We start from the raw sequence: 21,270 nt of genomic DNA, 5'->3' as shown, positions 1-21,270 counted from the left end.
GGGGTTTTCATGTTCTAACAGGGGTCTTGAGATATCAGACCTGAGTACAGTTCTGGGTCCCCTTAGAGGCCATCTGTTTGGCCTCCGTTCAGTCCCACGCCCTCCCTCTCGTTCATTCACCCATCTTTGGCCTGCTGTTCATGTACCAACCTCACTTGGGATGAAATCTCAGCCCAGTGTCCCTGGAGAGTGCTGAGTAGAGGCCTTCCAGAGAAAAAAAAAAAAAAAAGAAAAATTTCCACCACTGTCTCTTTGGGAGATGCCGTGTTCCGATTCTTGAGGGGTTTTATCCTTTATGACAATTTTTTTTTATTTATTTATATAAAAGCCACAAGTTTGTTGCCATAAAATAATAAACACCATGTTTCTGCAAATCAGGCATTTCATATTGCTTCTAAAAAAAAACACTCATAACTGTGCCATGTCATAAGAAAGCCCCAGATGAAATTAGATTGCTTGACTTTTAACTAGAAATTCTTTTTTTAAACTCATGACTTTAACAAATCAACAGAAAAACTGCACGTCATTGTGTGAGTTTGTTTTGGAGGATTGTTTTCAGACGGGAGTGCCACAACTACTCTGCATTCCTTGGCCTGCGTCATATTTCTAAATATAATTATCAACCGTAGAGTAACAAGCATTGCTCAGCCAGGTAATGTCACTGTCTCAGACACACACATACAAGTGTTTTAGTCTGCTTTCCTTTTAAATAACTCCAAATTAGCAGGCAAAGTAGTACTCTTCTGCTAAATAAGTATCGTTTTTGAGCAGGACAACGTCAAGGTTTTAGCTACATTTAGTTAAAAAACAAACAACACAAAAACCCTCCCTGGTAACTCTAGGTAATTCCCCTGGTCTCTAAGTTACTGTATCCAAGTTAATTAGCTTGCAATGAACGTACACAAAGCATGTATGATTTGTATAAGCTCTCAAATAAAATATTTATAAAGCTTGTACCAGAAACTATGCTTCTTAAGCTTTTGAATTAATTCACATTTTGTGTCTAATTCATTCTTCAAGTGCACGTTCAATCATATTTTCTGACAATACACAAGGAAATCCTGGAAAGCATTTTGATTGAAGTGCAGTAACATAGTGGTTTTAACACAATAGTACACATTGATTCAATAGTAGTGGTTAGTAGATGAGATATATGATATGGAGAGCTCGACTGTGAGGTTTGTAGGACGTAAATTCTATTATTTCTACTATTTTGAAAGGGTCCACCAAGTCCTTTTTGGAAGTGACCACTTGTATCCCAGAGTTTTCTGATGGTGTAGTCTGTCCTAAAAGATCCACACTGAACTTGTGCTTCACCCCAATTGTGTGGATCGACTCGTATTTCAGGAAGAAAAGGTTACGTTGTGTTTAACTCTTTCAAAATTAGAAAATCCATTTGCTGCTCACTGCTGAGTGAGACGCATTAAACACGTCCGCTGCTGGCTTCACTTCTAGGTTTAACGAAAGTGTGTCATACTTTTAAAACAAGACCTGTTTGTGAGTGACAGTTTTATATCAGTTAGTTAGTCTTTATAACTAACATAAGATGATTTTTTCTATTAAATCTGAATGTGTTGAATCAAAACTCATGCTGAAAATGCATTGTGTTGTGATAAAAGTTTGAATCGTACCGTGATTAGGGGCCAATTCATTTTGTCTGTTTTTGCTGCTCTTGTGTCTTTAATGAACTGGATCGCTTTCATTGGACCGAGATATGTATTGTATTGGCCATAGACCAGAGAAGCACAACCTTACTCAGAACCACGTGGACATAAAAAAAAAATAAAAAAATCAACATTCTGATTGAAAATAGTTTGAATGTTGTTTTTTTTGTCTGCTTCCTTGTTTTATTAATAGAGTGATGAGAAACCATCACATTATTGACACTTATTAGGATGGAGTGGAGTAAATAGACCCTTTAGTCTAGTGTTACGGTGCATCCAACCCCTCCCCCCCCACCCCACCCAAAAAAAAAAAGAATGAATACTGAGTACATGCATATTGCAGACATAGAAAAGCATTTTGAGGATGTAAATCTCCTAAAAAGCATAATTTCTACATCAGCCTTCATGTTTTTATGTGTTCTGTTTTCTCAAGAGATTGATTGCACTTGTATTTGATATTATGAGCTATAAATACAGAAGAACAAACAAACAAAAAGAACCTCTGTCTGAGGATACAACCCGGACAGGTTTGAACCTAAAAGCTGTCCTGGTATGAGCTGTTCTCCGTTCAAATGATTTAGCTTTTATGTACTCCAGCTCAAAGCCAGGACTGACGATATGTGCTGTAACTGGCAGTGGGATGTACGTACTGTATGTAGATACACAGACAATGAAGGGCTCTCAGCTCTTTTTTTTTTTTTTAACCTAGTGGCCTCAGCAGGTTGATCCAGCTCCGTTGTCTTACATTCCTGTTTGTGATAATTACATTGTACTCGCCATGTTAATTTGTCCTTTGAAGGCTGCAGGAAACTGACTCCTTCTTGAGGTTTATCCTGGCAGAAAGTGGCTGTGATAATGTTTAACAGTTTAATTTACGGCCTGTATGATCGTTTTTCCTTCTCCTGTTTGACTTCATTCTGCAGATGCCTTTGTGCTTCCACATCCTGGCAGATGCCTTGGTTCCAGTTTTGATACAAACAAAAGAAATTTAAAACAAGATTCCAACTCAAAAAAGAAGTCCTTCATTCACTTATTAGGATAAAGCCCTATACTTTTTTGTAGGGTTTTAGAAATGTATATTTTATTCTGTAAACATGGCACAGAGCAGCTGTTATGTCTTTTAGATTCATACAGCCTGGCATAAATCACTCAACCATCGCTCCCATTTTTGACAATTATTCTGAGTTATTTGGTTTTTTTTTCTTTCCAGACATTTTATTACGTTTATTTTATTATAATTGCAGCAGTTTTCTTTCCTGATTAGGAAAAGGGGAATCAGTTCTCCAGCAGAGGAGCCTTTAATTCAGTCTAGCAGGCCAGTGTTTGGACCAGTTTCCATCTCACATCTCTTCATCTCGCTGTTAATTGTCTTTTCATTTTTCCTCAAAGGTGAAATTGTTTTGACTTGGTGTTTTGACTGAATATTTCCCACCTTCTTTCTTTCAGCTCACGCTCCAACACAAACGTGTAATGTTTCTTAGCAGGGGTTCTACTTTCTCCAGACAAATGTATCTGTCACGATTTTCCTCTGTCTTTGAAGGGAACAGCAGCCATGGACTGAGGAAAAACGCCCTGGGTTTAGATTAATATCACAACTCAACAGGTGACCCATGACCCTTCCTTTCCTCCTCCAATTTCTCCATTCCCCCCCCAGTCTGTCTTTGCTGCCCCCCTCCTCCTACTCACACAGAAGAACAGTTCAGCTTTTTGTCTTTTTACAATCTCTTTTGGCTTCATAATATCCTGGTTTCTCTCTTTAGCAAATCTGTGGCTGTTCTTTAGCATCTCTGTAATCCTCTCCTTTCTTTGCTGGAAGCTCTGATAGACATCCGTGAAGTCTCACCCACAGCCCGTTATGATGGATTTATTCATCATATTTTCTTTGTGCTGTCCCCACTCATCTTTTCACTCTGGTTTTTCTGAAACATGAATAGTTTTTGTCTGACTAACCAAGCTGTAGGACTCAAGGCCCACTTGCAGCTTAACATCAAAGGCTCCTTATTAACATTTTCTTTCTTTCAGCATTTTTACACAACTTTTAAACTCTAATATTATTTTTGACTGTGTTCCTAATAGACTTAAGAGATTTTTGAATTCTGTCTGGTTTTTGTTGACAACAAATGCATATTTACCTTGGTTTGTCAATCTTAAATTATCAGGTGTCTTATTATAATGTTTGGCTCTTAAAATCATTTTAAAAGTTTATTTTGCAGCTGTGAACTCTGGAAAACTGTTAGGTTTACTTGTTTTAGTCCCATCCAAATGTATCAGTACTTTCATTTGGCTGCTGAATTACATTTAGGATGGAAAAAAATCTGAATTTGCCTGTTCAATTTTACAAGATTATGTAATATCTACTTGGCAAACAAAAACCTTTTTTTCCCTCAAAAGCATATGTGTCATTCATTCAACAAAAAAATTAAAACAGTCTTAAAATATTTATATTAGATGCAATAAATATTTCAGATTTTTTTCAGTGGTAGCAAGTAATGACTATTTCACTGACATCTCAAAAATGCAAAACACACACATAAAATCATATTTTCTTTAGGCTTCAAAGGTTTAAAAAATATATTAAGCAGTCAACTTTTCAGATTTGCAAAAGAACTACACCATTCCTCTAACCCGAGGGGAAGAAATGCAGGCTTCCCTTGATGTTCTAACCCATTCACTGCACCTCAGACTTTGGAAATTTGAACTTCAGCTGTTATTCTTTTTACTTTATTTACTGGAGTTTATCATCAGAAGTTCTGCATTTTTTTAAATGAAGACATGTAAAGAATTTTAAACAAATACTTTGTCTTGTTTTTCAAAATTATTTAAAGCCTGTTGAGAAAATCAGACTTTTTAGGGTTATTTATTTCTTTATTTTTCCCTGCTGGGATTCGAAGGTTTTGATTTTGTTTGTGAATCAATGTTTATTCACTGAAAAATGCACAAGAAAACATTTCATATTGTTAGCTTCTTTAAAACACACAGAAATGAACTCATGGTGAAGTCGAGGGTTTCTGTGTGAAAAAATTACTTTAGTGTGAGTTATTTTTATTGCAAACACTTTTGGGAGTCTGTGTTTTATGCTGATGAGGTGATATCCCAGATAAATTTATAAAAAAAAAACAAAAAAAAAAAAAACTTTGGTCCAGATTTCTGAAACATTTTAAAAAGAAAATTCCAAATTAAAAACTTTTTTTGAAGATTGCTAATATAAAACTACCAGTTTGCTGGAATTCAGTTCCCTGATATCAAATGAATGACACTAAAACTAAACTCTTCAATAGACTTATTACCAGAAAGATTTGCATAACAAATTTGTTTTAATATTTTAAATAACTTATCCTAGTTTCAACACCATATTCAATATAGCTGCCGTTAAACTTTTCCAGTTCTGATTTGATTGAAATGTCTTAACGTTTTAAAAATGTAATGAAGATGGATTTCTCTGATAGCTGTTTTTCAGGTTTCATCTCTCTGTATTTATTAACAGGATAACAGAAGCCTTGAAATAAAAGCCATCAATTTCAATTGGACATAACTGTGATTGCAACACTTTTCTAAAGTGGACTTGAAGAAAAACAAGAATGACGTGTGAAAAAAGTAAATCGGACCTTATGGAGCACATTAAAGAAAGCTCTCAGAGGTTTTGTGAGCTGAATCAAGCTGTGTGCTTGAAAGCCTGCCACAAAGGAAACGTGTATAAGAGGGTGATTTACAGCTCAAATCAGAATTAATAAGGAAACAGCTAGGAAAAAGTCATTTTAAATGAGCTTTTGTCTAAATACTGAAAAAGAAAAAAGTAAAATAAAACAAACAGGTGAACTGATAATTTGTTTGAACATTTATTAACCAGACATGCGTACAAGGGCAATGACTTTCTGTGCTTTTACTGACCAGTTTTATTGTATTTAGGAAATCCTTTTATTTTTTAATTTTATTTTTTAACTCAAACAACATAATAGTGACAAATACTGAGTATAATGCATGTTTGCCACACTGTTCCATTACCTTCTGATAAGTTATCTTAAAACTGAAGATAAAAGCTGAATTCAAGCCCCTGTTGACACCTGGCACTGACATCCGTTCTGGGTTATCCTATTTCATTCAGATAATGTTAATTACAAGTGTGAACAGACACAATTAGTTTTGAAAACCTCTTCAAATAAACTGCCTTTGAAGGTGATCTGGACCCCAGTTATCTGCGTACGTTTGGTTGTCTGAACATCATCCATCCAGAGCTCTACTGCTGCTGCCTGATTCAAGACAACTAAACAGCCCACCTTTGGAAATATTATAAAGATACTGCTTTCCTTTTTGACAAGAAATTTGAATAAACTGTTTTATCAGAATCTTTTTCAATACAAATGATTGTTTTGCCAGGATTTTTATTACTCTGTGGATTACCAGAACCAGCATGTTGAGTTTCTCTTTAGTTTAATGCTTGTTCCAATTGTTTTAGAGAGGATTTGACCCACAGTGAGCTATATCTGCTGTGTCAATCACAGAACAAAAGTCTGAGCAGCTTTATGTCACATTATATTCACCTAATTAAACACAGCGCTGGCGTTAAGTTAACAGTGAAGCTGTGTGAACAGCTGACGGCTGTCAGTCCATTGTGGTGGAGTTCTATGCATTAAAACCTTATTTCTTTATGTTAACATAGACCTCTGTGAAAATATTTCTCATTATACGCTCCTTCTTTTACATTGCATCTGTTAGACAATTCAACTTGAGAGTTGCGTAATAAATAACTCCTGTTTAATTGTCAAAATAGCATAGAAAAGATGTCTGAATGTATTGTCATTTTTACAGAAATCACAGTCCTGCTGTCACATTGAGTTGACGGCCTGCTGTGTGACATGGCTTTGTTTCTGTCTGCATACAGAGTGGGTAACTGACATCTGATTGCAAAGACGTGTAGGAAATACATCAAGCGCCAGGTTTGAACGCTCAGTCAGAGTTGACCACTTGCAGTTGAACCATCCAAGACGGATGTCAGTGTAAGGTCTGAACAAGGCCCAAGGTTTCAGCAGCTCAACAGTTTGTGGTTACTGACATTCAGGTCTTCTCTTCATGATGCTCAAGTCATTTTCAGTAGGACACTGATTTAAACTGCAGGCAGGCCGCTTAAGCTGGCCACACACTTTGTTGAAGTCGTGCAAAATGAGGTCTGTGTTTCTCCTGCTGAAATAACCACAGAGCACCTGGGAAAAGACATCGCCTTGATGGTCGCCCATGTTTCTCCTGAAAAACGGCTGCACAGTATACCAAAACTGTATGGTCATCTCAATATTGCAAAAGATTGCAATAGCTGACATACACAAAACTGCATGTCCAAAATTTGTTTGGGTATTAGATAACCCCCACTGTCCCAAAAAGCTACAGCTGATTAAATGTTGGTGGCTGAAATGCTGCAACACATAAAGGATGTTCGTGAGCACCGTGATGACAAAACAAAGGTTGGCGTGAGGATAGTATGAGTTTTTTGCGAGTGATATAGTGCTTGCAAAATGTACAAATATTTGTATATTTTCCTAATATTCTGCAACCCTAATTAGAATACACTGTTCTGCGACAATGGTAACTTCACCCATTTGCAAGTTCGGATGAGTTTGTCCATAAAACCGTTCAACATTTTGTTATTTGGATTATTCCTTGCATAATAGTTTCAAGTTCACCAATCAGTCCGGTGGTTATAGAGGTTCCTCTTCTTGTGTTAATAATTATATTTTAAAAGAAAATTAAATACCTTTGAGTTCAGTGAAAACACAAAATATTCCCTCTGTACTTGTGTCTGTTTAAAAATTTAAAAATGTGCATATTTTATGTATTTAATTGCTCCTTTTGATTTTTTTTTTAACAAAGGTCCTGAACTTTTCTGAGAATGCAATTGTTAGTTCTTCAGTTGGAAATCACAACCTAGTACGTGGAAGTCCAGTGAGAAACAATATACAATTTAGTATCAGTTCCAAGAAAAAGCTCTTAGAAATGTGATATTTCTAAACTTTTTAAGTAGTACAAAGATATTGGATTTCCATTCACAGAGGGGTACGTTTTTTCTAGATTAAGCTGTTTAATTATTGCCAACAAATATAAAATGTTTACATTTCCTCACAGAGCCAGAATGTGTCTTCATCACAGGCCGATGACGAGTTACTTGAGCGCTGTGAGGGTGTATGTGTAAGGTCAGAGTGAGCCTGCAGACCATTGCAGCCTGCGTGGAGGCAGAGCAGGAAACAAGATGATTCACTGACCTCACAGCCTTAAGGAACCCTCTGCCTCTGTCCGAGGTGCTGGAATACTCTGCGTAATTCTCCTCTTCCTCTTCCTCCTACTCAGAACCAACTCAGATTCTGCTCTGCATACGAGTGCTATGAACCCGAACCCCCAGGACCCGTTTGGCATGAATCAGCAGATGGGCCGAGGTCCCCCACAGCGTAATGGTGAGAGTAACGTACGCACACTCATTCAGAACAAGAGACATCTCAAAAAAACTGTATTTTTATGTATCACGTTTGTTTGTTTGCTCTAATATTCCCATAAATAAACACATTCACTGCATTTACAAACAAATATTTGTCTGTGTCAATCCATGGATGTAGTTATGTATTTAAATATATTTATGCCATCCTAAAAGCTGAGAAAGTCTTTTTTTTTTCCTGTTAAGAAAAGGCTTCTTATGAACGCTTCAACAACTTCTCCATTACTTGATTATTCTTTTTGTTTGTTTTGTTTTTCTGATTTTTGCTAGACATTTTGAGTGTTATTCGCAAGAAAGAGAAACAGAGTTTAGTACTCACAACCTACACTATTTTCTAGAAAATCGTATTTGAGTTTAAAATGGTTTCAGTGAATATAATCATTCCTTTGACCATCTGTTGCATTACTAGAAATCCAGCTTGTCAGCTAATGGTCTCGTAGGAGATGTAAAAAAGTCAATAAAGACTTTTGCAAACATTTTTTTCTTTCTTCAAGAAAAACTTTTGAGCGATGCATATAAAATACTTTGGAACCCTTGAGATTTTTTCTACTAGTTTAAGACTAAGTGTCATCACAGGAACACATTAAAGATATTTCTTAAAGTTAATTGATGTGATGTTGCTACAGCCAGTCAGAATTCTTTTCCTTCAGATTTTGGGTCTGTTCTGTTCCTGGTTTTGCTGTGTCTGTTCATTTATGTTTATGTTCTTCGAAAACAATTCTTAGAATGATTATGTATAATCTAGTGTATATAGACTTCGGCCCAGTTTAATTTGGCCGAAGTGCACCTAAAGCGGAAAAAGTGCGGCCTTGCATTTGTTCACAGCCTTTCCTGTTGTAAGACAAACTTTCGCTCTGTTTTGTCTTGCCTTCGACTGAGTACGAGTGACCATGAGGAGCAAAGCAGACAGGATATATTAGCAGATTAAAGAGAATATGGAGTGTGATCACCAACGAGGTCAGGAAACATTCCAGTGAGACTAACCGGGATTATTTGTTTAAATAAATCTTTGTGTGCAAGGTTCATAGTTAACTGTCATTCAGTTCATTTTATTTAAAAGCAGAAACCTGGATCAGTTCAGAACAAGACAAATTCATCTTTTAAACTTTATATTCAGTCACATGCATCATGCAGACCGCTCTAATACAAGCCCTTGTCATTATCATCCTGCTTTATGATGTTTGTGTTTCTGTTCCACTGGTCATTTATTAACAGAGAAGGTCTAGCCTGCTGCTTTTCTTCTCAGTTGCGCGCACCCACTGCCCAGTCTATTGGTTTAAAATCTTTTTCTGTAACTGAACCAGTCAAAGATTTAAATTTGAGTCAAAGAATCAAGTCTCCTTCTTCTTTTCACGCAACTCACTGCTTCTCTTTCCTGTTTCTGATCTTAGCACTGATGAACCCTAACCGTAACCCTTCCACCAGTTTTTATTCTTGTGCTCAGCCAACATGTTCAAACAGGATGTTACCTCCAGATCTGACCCAAGAATGAGTTCCACATATAAACAGAATCAACAAGGATATAAATACAGCACAGTATCCAAATCTCTGCTTTGCATAGCTAACTTTAGACCAAAGTTGGAAATACAGGTCTCTGTTTGTTGCTTATTAAAAAGAAGAAAAAAAAATCTCATATCACATATCTTATGTTTCCAAAACTTCATGGAACAAGATATTTTAGGTCCTGTCCACACAAACATGCATAGTCCTGGTTGCACCTTTCATCCACATGCACCAGTGTTTTTAGAGAGAAAAACAAACTTTCCAGTTCAAACATTTATTGTTTGTGTAATGAGTATGGACTGAAAACGTTTTAGTCTCCCTTATCCAGCACGATTCAATATTTGGAATAAAATGAAGAAGAAAGAAAAAAGAAATGTGTACCTACTTCCATAAATAACCCATGATTTTTAGTAGCTTCTTGTGCTTCTTCTGACTTTATCTTTGAACACCATATTTATTATCCATATTTATTCTTCATGTTTTGTGGCAAATTTCATTTGTTATAATATTGTAATGTTGTGTGATCCGTGTTAGAAATAGGAACATTTCCTCTAAAATCATCAAAATAGTTGTCCTGTGGTTTAGAGAAGTTTGGTGTGACGCACTGGTGCAGTGGTTTTGTACTGGGCTTTCCCTGAGAATAGCTACACATCTAAAGGTGTACTAATGCTATCCTAAACGCACATATCTGTACACAGTACATTGCAAATTACTATCCATCATACAAAATAGACAGCCCCTAATGACTATGCTTGACTAGTGACCTTATCTGTCACCAGTCAAGCTGAAAATTGTCAGTTTCCGTCACCTCCCTACTAACCAGTAAATGGTTCACAATTACACGGTGGCTTTTTAACGTCTCAAAGTTCTGCAAAGCACTTTACAATGTTTCTCATTCACTCATTCACACACACTCATACAGTGCTTTTCTGTTACACCTATATTTTACACAATATGTACAGCTCTTTTATGTTCGCGCTGATACACCAGTAAGCATAGTGGGGGCAGTGAGAGGGGTTCAGTGTCTTTCACATTGACACTTCTGCCTACTTTAGAGGCTGAGGATCAATTGGAAAATGACCCCCAACTATGGGGCTAATGCTGCCCCAGTCGATGCACTCCTTCTATTCTGGAAATTCAACAAGACATCTGCATCTTAAGTTCAGTGATAACAGACATAAAAACGGCTCAGAAAACCTGTAAAGATGAACTGATTCTGATTTTAATTTAAATCAGATTGCCTTGAATTGAATTAGAAATGAATTTAAATTGAACTCACTCTGTTTACTTTTTCCTGTCCTCAGATTACTTTTGTTGCAAAATGACTCTATATAAATGAAAAGAAGTTGAATTCAGGCTAATACCACAGTCTCCATGCATGTTCTTCTATATACAGCATTATTTGTTTCTGTGCAGCCTGCTTCATCTAAAAGAGGCCATGGCACAAAAGCAGCTCTTGTTGGAGAGCGAGCGAGCAGCGCTGCCTCATGGCCTCAAGCGTGAGCGCACAGAGCTGTGAAGCCCCAGGGCCTCGTTGACACCTCTCAAGGTTTCAGCAGGGTTTGAGTGGTGTTAAGCCCTGGCTGATTAAAGAAGCATCTAACTAGGAATTACAGCTATGAGTCACACTGCCAGGCGGAAACACTTGTAGAGTTCAGCTACAGTTTCCGATTTTGCTGTATTTTTTTTTTCCCTGTTGATTGCTGCCAGTGGAAAATGAGCAGCATCAGTCACTAAAGATCTAACATCCACCCTACAGCTGACAGGACTTTAATTGGTGCTATGCAGCTTTAGCACAGATTGCTTTTTTTTTGTTACTTTCTGTTTATTGAGAGTTTTTCTTTTAAACGAACACATACAAACTCAGAACCGAAAAAACAGACTGTCGACAAGAGAAATTACTCACATTCTGACTATGTTAAACATATTACAGGGTGAAAACCGTAAACAGATATCATTTCCATTTTTTTGAGCAGCTTTTAAATAACAGAGGAGAGGGAGACTATACAGAGGGAGATTATTCATCGCTCTCTAGAGATTTAGTCCATTTGCTCCATCTCTTTTTATAAAGGTCCGGTTGCAGTCTCAGCATGAACGTTAACTTTTCCATTTGGTGGGTTTCTTCCACCAGTACCAGCCAGTCCTTTAACGTTGGTGGATCAGGTTGAAGCCATTTCCGAGTAATCAGTTTCTTGCCTGTAGCACTGAAGATTTTTAATAAATATTTGTCATTCACGTTTAGGCCTTCAGGAACAGCTCCGAGTAACAGTAACATAATGGGTTGTTGGAATTTAAGACCCAAAATTGACTCAATCTTCCCCAGAACATCCTTCCAATAAGTCTTTATCTTAATGCAAGACCAGAAAATATGGGAGTGATTTGCCTCTGTGACCCCGCACCCCCTCCAGCATTTAGATGCATCAGGGTTTCTATAAGGCTGCTGCTTTGGTGTTCTAAAGAAACGTAACAAATTTTTCCAACTGAATTCACGCCAATGGTTTGAGGAGGATGTTGTAGCAGCGGATTCACACATGTTGTCCCACTGCTTTTGTGATATTTCAATGTTCAACTCTTTCTCCCATCTTTTCCTAACATAGTCTGTTGAATTTCCTTTGGATCTCAACAATCCCTGATAAAGTTTGGAAATAGTAATCTTGCCAGGCTTGGAGTAAGTCTGTGAAACCAACTGAATTAACTCGTTAGACTCTGCGGTACAGGCTTTCAGAATGTTTGCTGAAATATATTGTCTAAGTTGTAAGTATCTAAAAAAATCCCCTTTTTCTAAATCGTGTTTTTGTTGAAGTATTTGAAAGCTTGGCAGTGACTTTTTGTCCAGTATTCCGCAATATGCAGTTATTCCTTTCTGTGACCAGGTTCTAAAGCTGGAGTCCAATTGGTTGGGGGTGAAATCAGAGTCGAAAGCGGCCCATCTGAGAACTCGTATCTGTCTACCTAGGTTTAATTCCCTGACCACTTCAAACCAGATTGAAAGGGTAAATGACACTAGGGGATCTAATTTTTTTTGGCATGCTGCTGCAAGTTTCTGATCCCCAATCAAAGCTTGTATAGGAATGTTTCCGTATTTGCTTTCTAATTCTTTCCATCTTGCCTCATAATTATGGTCACACCACTGAACCACTGTTTTGAGCTGAGCCGCGAGATAATAAGCATGAAGATTTGGGAGTGACAGACCCCCTTTTTCTTTTCTAATTGTTAGAGTACTGTATTTAATTCTGGGTTTCTGTCCCCTCCAAATAAAACGCGATATCATTTTGTCCCACTCACAGAACTGAGAATGGGGGATTTTGATAGGTAAAGAAATAAATAGGTATAATAACCTGGGTAATACTGACATCTTAATGACTTCAATTCTTGAATTAAAGTCGATTATACATTCAGACCATTGTGTGAGGTCTTGTTTAATTCTAGCATTCACAGTTACAAAGTTTTTTTTGTACAGGTCATTCGGGAGGTAAGTCAGCCATACACCCAAGTATTTGAGTGCTTTCTTAGACCAATCAATAGGAACTTTATCTTTGATCTCTACTGATGGGTAATAATTAAAACTCATAATCTGTGTTTTGTCCATATTTAGTTTGTAACCTGAATAGGTGCCAAATGTGTCTAGTAACTTTAAAATGGCCGGGATGGATTGCTCCGGACTCGAGAGATATAAAAGAATATCATCAGCATATAGTGCTATTTTGTGTTCTCTTGAATTTATTACTATACCACAAATGTCTCTGCTCTCTCTAATTGCCTGGGCGAGAGGTTCTATGTAAAGTGCAAAAAGAGTTGGAGAGAGCGGGCAGCCCTGTCGCGTAGATCTCTCCAGTTTTATTCTGTCTGTCAAACGACCATTTATCTTGATCCTAGCTGTGGGTGATGCATATAATGTTTTAATACTATTGATTGCGGTATGTGAAAAACCAAATCGTTCCAAAACTAAGAATAAATACTGCCAGTTGACACGGTCAAAAGCCTTTTCCGCATCCAAGCTTTCCATTACTGCTGTGTGTTTGTTTGTCTGTATATTCTGGATTATGTGCAGTGAGCGTCTTATATTATCCTGCGTTTGTCGACCAGAGACAAACCCGGTTTGATCCCCATCAATCAGATCTGAGACAAACTCACTCAACCTATTGGACAAAATAGATGCGTATAATTTATAATCTTGGTTAAGGATTGATATAGGTCTGTATGAGCTGCATAATATTTTGTTTTTTCCTTCTTTTGGTAGTACCGTTATAATTGCCTCAGACCATGATGGCGGTATCGTCATTTTCTCTAAAGTCCAATTCAAGGACTTTAATAATACAGGGGACAGTTCTTGTTCAAATACCTTGTACCATTCACCTGGAAGACCATCCGTGCCAGGTGTTTTATTATTTTTTTATTTTTTTTTACGCCACTTCCAGCTCTTTTCCAGTAATATGCTCAGTTAAGCTTTTATTCTGACTTTCTCCAATTGTTGGTAAATCTAAAGAATTGAGAAATATTTTAATTTCTTCTATTTTGCTTTGTTCTTGTTGTGCATATAGTGCTTTATAATATGTTTGAAAAGCTTTATCAATGCCATCCAAACTATTTTCTGCTATTCCTGTCTGGGGATCAGTTATAGAACAAATTGACTGCATGATTTGTTTTTTATGAATTCTTCTTGCAAGTAGTTTTGTTGCCTTTGGGCCAGCTTCATAAAATGATTGTTTTAGGAATTTGTATTTTTTTTCTTCCTCTTTTTTATATATATCCAGAATTTTCCTCTTTATCTCTTGGATTTGTGCTCTGGTATAATCGAGTTGATTTTTGATTTGCGAGTTCTCCAATTCTTTTAATTTAGTCTCCAGTTCATTTAGTTCTCTTTCCTTCTCTTTCTTAATGGCAGTACTTAGTGATATAAATTTCCCTCTTATAACCGCTTTCAATGTGTCCCATAAAATATTAGGATTGACTTCCCCGTTGTCATTCAGTTCTAGAAAATTATTTATTTCTGTTTTTATGTCTTTTATAACTTGTTTATTATTTAGCAAGCTTGTATTTAGCCTCCAGATGTTTTTTTTTCCCCTTGTATCTAAGTTAAGTGTTAAGTATACTGGCGAATGGTCTGACAAGTTTCTGGCACCGATTTCACAGCTTTTTAATCTATGTCGATCATTCTTGAAAACCAAGAATAAGTCTATTCTTGAATATACTGCATGGGGGGGAGAGAAATAAGTAAAATCTTTTCCTGTTGGGTGTAACGCCTGCCAAGCGTCCAGTAAGCCAATATCATCCATTCCCCTCTTTAGTAGTTTACTTTGTGGTGTGCTTATTCTCTTGTTATTTGATGTGTCATTTTTATTCAGGACTGTATTAAAGTCGCCTGCACAAATCAAAATACCCCGTGACTCTGATGAAATAACTTTTAACACTTTTTTCAGAAAGTGGAGGTTATAATTTGGAGGCATATAGATAGAGAGAAGGGTGACCACATTCCCTTCAATTTTACCTTGAACCAGTATATACCTGCCTTCATCATCTCGTATTTGTTTTATAAGATCAAAATGCAAAGAGTTATGTATTAGCACCGCGACTCCTGTCTTATGAGCCGTTTTGAATGAACTATAGAAAACGTTCCTAAATCCAAATTTTTGTAGTTTCTCATGTTCTATTGGGGGCAAATGAGTTTCTTGAAGAAGTAGAATCTGAATTTTCTCCCTTTTTATCTTAGACATTACTCTGCTCCTCTTAACAGGGTTGTTGAGACCATTAACATTCCAAGAAGCTGCTCTGATATCGCCATTAATCATACCTGCATGCGAGTTTGTACATGTCGACAGTTTGAACACAAAAAACAAAGATGTAAAGAACATAACACAAACAGGATGACCTCCATCCTCAGGGGTCCGCTGTGCCCCAACATCCTACAACCTTTTTTCTTACATTGTAGGAGAAAAAGCCCTACTCTAATTAGGGGCTCCTTCTCTGCCAAAGACAGAGTTCCTTCACCTTTGAGCGAAACAGTCATTTCTCCATTAGTCCTGATCATATTTATCTTATTACATGGGGGGGGCACGGGTGTTATGACAAGAGATAATTACCGTCTGGGGTACAGATCCTCCATAATGTGCTGCTGTTACTTACAGAAGAGTTGAGGATCTGCATCAGGAAAGCTATTTATACTTGCTCTCGTTGAAATTCTCGGAGTTTCTCTCGCACACGTTTGAAGTGCGAGCTGGCCGCTTTATTCCAGTGCGCGTCCTGGTTGGTCGCTGGCTCCCCGTCTGCAGTGGTTGATCGCGGCGCGTCCACCCGGTAGCCCCTCTTCCTCATGTCGTCCGCTGCTTCTGATGCATCCGCGTACAGTCGTGGTCCGTCGTCCCAGTGAATCCTCATCTTGGCCGGGTAGGGTGTTTGGAAACGAATTTTCCCCTCTTTGAGAATCTTTTTGATGTTCCTGTATTCTTTAAGCTTATTGTTTATCTCAGTCGGCAGATCATGCGCAAATGAGATCAATTTTCCGTCATAGAAAACCCTCTTTCCCCACGCTGCTTTAAGGATTTTCTCTTTTATGTCATATCTATGAAAGTTGACGAGTATGGATCTTGAAATTGCTGCATCTCGAGGTTTGGGTCCCAGTGAACGATGTGCTCGTTGAATCTGCAGATCTTGGCTGATTGAGAGCTGTTCTTTCAGAAAGTTTGCAATGAAAGTCTGCATGGAGTTACCTTCAGCTTCTTCCTTAATGCCGTAAATACGGATGTTGTTACGTCGGGATCTTCCTTCCAAATCGGTGACTTTGTCTAGGAGGTTTTTCTGCTGTTTGAGGCAATAAGACAAAGAATCTCTCAAGTCCATGTTCACCGTCTCCAACTCGTTTACTCGTTGTTCCGCCTCCGTTAGCCTAGCAGCTTGATTATGAATGTCCGAGCCGACCTCCTCCAATTTCTTGTTCATTTCACTCTTAAAGCTGTTCAGATCCTGCTTGATGTCATTTTTCATAGCGATGATGTCATTTTGCATTTCTTTGATGGTGTTGCAAAGATTCTGGATAGCTTTAGCAGTCGTTAGCTCGCTCTCCTCGCTAAGGTCCGAGGCCTGCATCATGCTAGCTTTGTTTTCAACGTTTGTTAATTCAGCCCTTGCCTGACCGTGACTTTTAGCACCCCCCAGTCTCTTTTTCGATCTAACTCCACGCATAATATATCATTTTGAAAAAAAATTGGATTCCTTTTTCGAGTTTTGTGGAGTTATCCTTGTCGCTGATCAGGACAGATTATAGTTTAGACCGCCATCTTGGAAACGCTCCCCGGAAGTCCAGCACAGATTGCTTTTTATCTTTAGCATTTACAACCTCCATATTGAGTTTAGTTCTGCCAGACACACAAGCCAACCATTTTCCATCTCAGTTGTCCTGGTTCTGTCCTAGTTGTAGGTGTGAGCTACAGTGAAGAAGAGGGAATGTAATGGTGCCAGAGTGTTGTATCACCTCATTATCCCATCTGCACCAGCAAGAGAAAAGCTGTCTCTCAAAATAAATGGGCCTCAGAAAGAATGAACGCATGGAAAGAGAAGGAAAGGGTGGGCAACAGATCAGAGACTAATGTAAGAGCAGCTCAGCTCAGCTTTAGGCAGACTTAAAGAAGACGTTAAGATTTTTTTTTTAATAGACAACAGAAGTGTTGCTCATGAAACAAATGCTGTTCAATCAAAGACTTAGAGACAAAATAAAAATGTGGAAAAACAATGCTTCTTTCGTTGAATCCACAGTAAGAAAGACAAAGCACTTTTTGTTGCAGGAAAATAGTAACTCCCTTTATTCCCCATCTGCCTTTAAAGTCCCAACCAGAATCTGTTCTCCCCTTTCCTCATCTCTGATTATTAACATGATGTCAAATGGCCAGCTGTTGTGTTTATGAAGCTGCACAGTAATTGCAGAGTATTGCAAAGGGCCTGTTTCTGTCAGAGGGGATTATTATTGTGTCAGACATACTTGCATTTTTCAAACAGGTGGTTAATATTGAAATCTAATTTTCCTCTCCTCTTTTATTTTTTTTCGTCAACAACCAACCCTACTGCTCTCCTTCTCTTCCTCGTCTTTCGTGGAGGCTGCCATGCAGCTAGTGTGAATGAGGCAGATGTTGATGGCTGTGGAGATGGTGAGCTTATTTTTTTCTGTATTGAAAATGGAATGCAGTGTAGGATAAGTACATCTAAAAATACAAAAAACATGCTCTGTTTTGTTTTTCCCCCCTAGTCTTCTCCTTTCCTGCTCTGCCTAACGAGGAGAATCTAATAGGTGTCAATAAACCTCTTCCCAGGCAGATATGGGAGGCCAAAAAGGTGAGATTCGGATTTGTTTCTTTAATGTTTGACAAAGAAGCCAATTTAGAAGCAAAATATTATCATTATAACTTGGTGTTCACTGCTCTCGAAAATATCAGGTTGTGTCACTGTTGTAATAACTTCAAAAAAGTGCAAAGATCAAAGTGCACAGCTTTCCTTGGTGATCACGTCAAGAGCTTTTAAACTGAGGCAAGCTGTCTTGAGATCGACATAACCAGTGTTTCTGTTCAGGTAAACCAAACTTTTATATGTAGCTTTCAAGAAAATTGAATCTAAGAATGTATGTTGCTTTTAAAGAATTCCGGATAACAAAAAAGATGTTTGAGGAAGTAATAAACAAACTGTGGTCCGATCAGAAACATCCGGAAAATGAAAGATGTAGAAATACAATCTGTGTTTCTGCTGAAAAATACACCACACGCTCTTCTGCTGGGCCACAGGAAATGAAGTCAAATAAATATGAGTCAGTGTTTGTTTTTTTCATTTGTTTGATTTTTTGTTTATTTTCTGCTCTCTTTAAAGCTTTGAGGACAGCTTGTTTACATTATTAAAGTTTAATCAGTAGGATTCAATAGATTGTTCTGAATAAATGTATACCCCCAGTAAACATGCAGATGTCACTGATGGTTCTTCACAAAAAATAATAAATATAGATTCTTGATGGCCTTGATCATTTTTTGTTCCTGTAGATACAAGTGTTTTTTTTCTCTTAACTGTTTTAAGAACTAAAATATTTTTGTTCAATCTGAAAGACACGGCACCTTAAATTCCTGCTGTGACTTTGCAAAAATGTCACCGTACTTGCTGAACCAGTCTTTCCTGTCTGGCCTTAAAAAGACAGAATGAGCGAGACACAATTTTCTGCAATCAAGGCTTGTAAGTAAAAAGGTTTTTGGGAGAGGCTTCGCCCCCAAGTTTAAAGAATCACTTGCATGATTCAGGTGCTCCTCAAGGAGGTCCCTCTGTCAGATGGCATCATTGGTCCAGTTCAGCAGTTTTTCCTACCTGAACAATAAGTTTAGGCCAAGACCTAAACTGGCGTTAGTCTGAGTCATCCAGTGATTTGCTCAAACTTTTATGACTAATTGAAAGTTTTAACAATATCCTCCCAAGCTCATCTCACATTTTTGATCCTGAGACCTTGAAACCACGGTGTGAAGAGTGTATTCTTGAGCTGTCAGTTCAGAACTATTTAGTAAAAAAAGGACTTTGAACTTGAAATAAGCACAGCATTTTTATTTATTCATTTATTTAATAATTTATTTCTTTTTATTTTGTCTTGAGCAGTGCCACTAATATGTGAAATTAAATGTCATATTAGGAAAAACAAAGAATCTCTGCATACTTAGTCAGTAATGATATAAGTACTTATGGCAGCTACATTCTTTGTTCCAAATTTATTTTTGTTTGCGGTTGTCCGCAAATGATGCAGGTTTTTGCTGGATTATGAAAAAAAAAATGAAGCCATCTGGTTGTAATGTAATGTGAGGTAAAGTCAAAGTGCAGAGTTTTTATTATGTGATTGTGGCAAGTACTTTTAAGTGACTGATAAAAAGCTTTTTAGTACTGGAATATGTATCACCTATGTGCAAAATATTTGTTCATCTGCTTCAGGTCCAGTCTTTGGCATCGAGACCTAAATCATGTGAAGTGCCTGGAATCAAGTAAGCACTTTTTTTACATGCATATTTTTTTAAAAAATTTGTCCACTGCATTACAGTATATTGCCTATATATTAGTGTGATGGTGCACAAACCGTTTTAAAAGTGCAGTTGTAGTGGATTTGTAGTGGCAGATTCAGCTACATTTGTTGTGTTGTAATATGTTTAAAGTCGTAGTTGTGGTCACCAGGAACAGATTTTATAATGGGGGAAAAATACAGCAAATACAATGGACATCCACAGGAAGATTATGTACTATAAGTTTGGTGTTTTTTGTTGTTAAGAATTTACGTTTTGTCTCTGGGTTTATCTGAGATGTTACTTCTGGGAATATGACGTTTCTGCTTGGCAGGTCGAACTAAAAAAGAGCAGCTGGTTTTCATTACTTATACCTCAACTACACTACTTTTTTAATGGATATGTTCCCCTTTTTTTGGGGAAGAATAAATAAAAATTCACTCCAGATTAGATTGTAGAAATTATAAATGTCTAAATGCTCACGTCAGATCAGTAGGTGGCGATAATGTCCATTTAAACGACAAGTCAAAATACAAAGGAAGAATATCTAAGTGTTCTTTTTTTCCTCACAAAAAGTTAGGGATATTTGGCTTTCGGGAGAAATTTATAAAAACATAAAAAGTTCACACTATGGTGATATTATGTCATTTAAGTACAGGCATGTAATGGTGATTTCCTCATCTCAAATCTCAAAGCCAACAACAGTGGTGGGTATGCCACAACAACAGATGTCAATGACTCAATAACTTGTCATGTACCCTTGAGCATCAATTATAGCTTGACAACGACGTCTCATGCTGTTCACAAGTCAACTTATTGTCTGCTGAGGCATGGCATCCAACTGAGGAGAGCCTCAACGAAGCGTGGGCCTCAGGTCATTGAGGCTCTGGCGACTCAGCAGATCCCATAGGTTTTTTATGGATTTCAGGTTTGGAGAATATTCAGGCCACTCCATGTTAAGTACCCCAGTCTCCAGCAGCAGTCCCCCAATGATGTAACCTCGATGAGCTGGAGTATTGTCATCTGTGAAGATGAAATTAGGCCTGTGTTGTTTATACAGAGGCACAATGACTGGATTAATGATGTTATTTAGTACAGGTTTGTCCCTTTACCATTCACAAAGTGTGGGGTAGTTCTGTATTGACTAGAAACACCAGTCCACACTGTAACACCACTATCACCAAAGGCTCATCTGGTGACAGCAATGGCTGATGCATAGCACTCTCCTTGACGTCTCCAACATCTTTGGTGGCCATCATTTCTGCTCAGCGTGAATCAACTTTCATCAGAGAACAGCACTGAGGCCCACTGGTCCCTCGTCCAGCAGAAATGCTCCCTGGCCCATGCAAAACGATGACGCCTGTGCCTGGTGTTGTGATTAGATACCCCTGCAGGTTGCACGCAGACCACGCAGATGTAAACAGTTTCGAATGGTCTGACGTGACAGAGGGGTGCCTCTCACCTCCCTTAAATGTGCCTGGAGTTGAGTGGCATTCATCATCCGGTTCCACAGGGCACTGTTCACAACAAAGCAGTCATCAGTGTGGGATTTGGCCAAAGGACATCCACTTCTATGCCTTTCTCTGACTCTTCCAGTCTCCCTGTATGTCTGTTGCAACCAGCT

The 21,270-nt window shown here is 37.8% G+C and overlaps 1 protein-coding gene across 5 annotated transcripts in view; it reads left to right on the top strand.

Moving 5' to 3' along the window:
- Positions 1-21,270, top strand: part of crtc3 (CREB regulated transcription coactivator 3) — a 58,416-nt gene that overhangs the window by 23,639 nt on the left and 13,507 nt on the right. For 2 of the 5 annotated variants that reach the window (XM_017435022.3, XM_017435021.3), the window contains exons 5-9: positions 3,205-3,267; positions 7,998-8,101; positions 17,730-17,780; positions 17,879-17,964; positions 19,582-19,631. In XM_017435022.3, coding sequence (XP_017290511.1) covers positions 3,205-3,267; positions 7,998-8,101; positions 17,730-17,780; positions 17,879-17,964; positions 19,582-19,631 — 354 coding nt within the window. The remainder of the gene's footprint in view (positions 1-3,204; positions 3,268-7,997; positions 8,102-17,729; positions 17,781-17,878; positions 17,965-19,581; positions 19,632-21,270) is intronic. The other 3 variants (XM_017435023.3, XM_037979673.1, XM_017435024.3) reach the window with 3 other exon arrangements.

The sequence above is a fragment of the Kryptolebias marmoratus genome, linkage group LG15, assembly GCF_001649575.2.
Source record: "Kryptolebias marmoratus isolate JLee-2015 linkage group LG15, ASM164957v2, whole genome shotgun sequence".
In the NCBI taxonomy this organism is placed as follows: domain Eukaryota; kingdom Metazoa; phylum Chordata; class Actinopteri; order Cyprinodontiformes; family Rivulidae; genus Kryptolebias; species Kryptolebias marmoratus.
The sequence above is the reverse complement of the archived record's forward strand: the minus strand, read 5'-3'. Positions and strand labels throughout refer to the sequence as shown.